This window comes from Trichechus manatus, unplaced genomic scaffold, assembly GCF_000243295.1.
Source record: "Trichechus manatus latirostris isolate Lorelei unplaced genomic scaffold, TriManLat1.0 scaffold00017, whole genome shotgun sequence".
NCBI lineage: Eukaryota > Metazoa > Chordata > Mammalia > Sirenia > Trichechidae > Trichechus > Trichechus manatus.
This window is the reverse complement of record NW_004443953.1, coordinates 14,180,468-14,182,934: the sequence shown is the minus strand read 5'-3', so window position 1 is coordinate 14,182,934 and position 2,467 is coordinate 14,180,468. Positions and strand designations below refer to the sequence as shown.

Here is a 2,467-nt window from a genome sequence, read left to right as displayed (position 1 = left end):
CCGGGCCCGCCCGCCGGGGAGGGGCTCCTCGCCGACAGCTGCTTCCTGCTTCCCGCACGTCCTCTCCGCAGCGCGGCGAGTTCACTCGTGCGAGCCCTGGCCAAGACCAGTCCACTCGCCGCTGCGCACTCAGTCCCTGTTTGCGCCCCAGCCTCGCCCCACGGCCAGCCCGCTCGGCTCGTGTCCGCTGCCGGAGCCCTGCGTGCCCCACGCTGCCCCTGTCCGTCCCCGGCCATGCTGTCCTTTCAGTACCCCGACGTGTACCGCGACGAGACTGCCGTGAGTAGCCCTCCCTGCGCCCACCCTGCTCCCTGCCGCCGGTGCCGCGTCTGCCTCTCCCGCCGCCGCCTGCAGCTCCTCTTCCCGCAGCCCCTCGCCCCCTGTGCTTCCTCCCCTCCCCCTCGGCCTTTGTTTGCGAGAAAGGAGTCGGGGGCGCGGGGCTCCTCCCGAGCCACGGGGACCCGGGTGGTGGTCACCTGCAGGCGGCGGAGCCTGTGGTCAGCCGGCCCCTGGCTGCTTCCGAAAAATCAATGAGGTCAAGGGCAGACGCCCGGGTAGGAATGGGTGTCTAAAGGGAGTGGGAAGACAGAAGGTGTCATTGCTTTTTGACTGGTGGAGGCTCTTGCATAAATATGGTGGTAGGAGGAAGTGTGTGCACTGGCGTGTATGTGTGTGTGTAGGTGATGTAAAATTTAAAAACAGAAGCAAACTTTTTAAAAACTTCTAATTTTAAAGTCCTTAGCGTTGAAGTTCATTCATTCCATTTTAAAACGTTTATTGAGCGCCGACTCTGCCTCTGTCCGGGTGCTGGTCGTTGGGCGCTGGGAATGCAGAGATGAAGGCAGAGCAGTTACCTGTAGTGCTGAGCCAAGTTTTCTTAATCAAGAAAAGGAGTTGATAGGAAATGAGGGGAGGCCTTAGAAGAGAGAGGGGTTGGCGCTTTTCAGAATGAGTGAGTTTTACCTAGTAGATGGGTTGACCATCATTTGCCTAAGCTGCAGATCAACTCAGGTAACTGTTGAGATCCAGGAGGTGGAATGCCGAGCAAACACCTTTTGTGTGTAAAAATTAATTTGACATCTTAAGAACTGGATTGAATCCAAACGTTGCAGGCATGATTTTCTTACTGAGTAGCCAAAATTCTGAGATGACTTAAAACGGAATCAGAATAAAAATATTTTTGTATACTACACTTTTTATTTTTTCTGTTTACTTTGACCCAATCTATGCCAGAAAGTCTGTACTTTAAAGCACATCTCACTTTAGGGTAAAGAGTGCTGAGGCTTTAGAGTACAGGACATACTGTTTTAAGTTAAGACTTCCAAGTGGCACTGATGCATTCATGGTTCTTTGACCAGAGGCCATCTGGTAACCATGTTTTCTCAGTCTGTTCAGCTCTTTGCTTATTAAATTTACCCTAGCAGCCCAAGAAGCCCTATTCCTGTGGTTCGAAAGGGTTGTTTCCTTTGTGTGTGAGAGTAAAGCGATCCTGCTGGAATGGAAGAGGACAGACTTAAGTAAGAAGACCTGAGTGCTGGTTCTGGTTTTGTCACTCAGTAGGTGGGTGACCTTTGGCAGATAACTTACGTGTTATGAGTCTTTTTTCTCATATATGAAATGTTAGATCTGACCATAGACATCACCTTATGCAGTAAGAATAGCATCATTCATTCATTCATTCACGTGACAGTCTATCTCTGCAGTGGACCAGCCTTTAGTAATGAGAAGACATGTGAATACCTTGGCTCGGGCCTTGAGGAATGTAGAGTTTTCAGGATACATACAAATATAAAGAGCTACCCATTATGTAGTTTGGTAAGTACAGTTTTAGTTTTATTTTGGGGGGAGGGGTTGTTGCTTGCTTAGTTTTCTCCCATTCTGGGTAGATGCAGACCTTTTTCAGATGCAGACAAAATCCTGTAGCTCATTTGTTGACACATTTAACAGTTACTGCAAATGTTATATACGGATTTTATGAAGATATCAAAAAGGTGGTGGTGATTAGTTGCCGTCGGGTCTATTCCGACTCATGGTGACCCCAGATGTGCAGAGTAGAACTGCTCCATGGGGTTTTCAAGGCTGTGACCTTTTGGAAGCTGATCGCCAGGCCTATCTTTTGAGGTGCCTCTGAGTGGGTTCAAACCACCAACTTTTCGACTAGCAGTTGACTGCTTAACCATTTACACCACATTAACTGTGAAGGGTATTCATGGATTTTAATATTCTCCAGTTCCTTCTGACCAAAGAAGTTTTGATTCTCCTAAGCCAGCATGGTCAAGGGAATGTAGCTCTATTCCAGCCTGGATCCTTTTCTTTAGATCACACAGTGTATCATCTCAGCATTGATAGCCAACATAGGGTATCTATTTCTTGCTTCAGGATCCTGGTTACAAAGCCTAAGGCTTGACTTATGCATTTGCTGATACTGTAGCTTTTGATTTCTGGAATGCGTTTGTTTTTCTCCAGC

The 2,467-nt window shown here is 48.4% G+C and overlaps 1 protein-coding gene across 3 annotated transcripts in view; it reads left to right on the top strand.

The window, feature by feature from the left end:
* The first annotated feature begins 16 nt into the window (after nucleotides 1–16).
* PREP (prolyl endopeptidase) overlaps nucleotides 17–2,467 on the top strand; it is a 130,527-nt gene continuing 128,076 nt past the window's right edge. For 2 of the 3 annotated variants that reach the window (XM_023727612.1, XM_023727614.1), the window contains exon 1: nucleotides 181–279. In XM_023727612.1, coding sequence (XP_023583380.1) covers nucleotides 235–279 — 45 coding nt within the window. In that variant the 5' untranslated portion in view covers nucleotides 181–234. Of the gene's footprint in view, nucleotides 280–2,467 lie in introns of all 3 variants that reach the window. The other variant, XM_004372429.2, reaches the window with a different exon arrangement.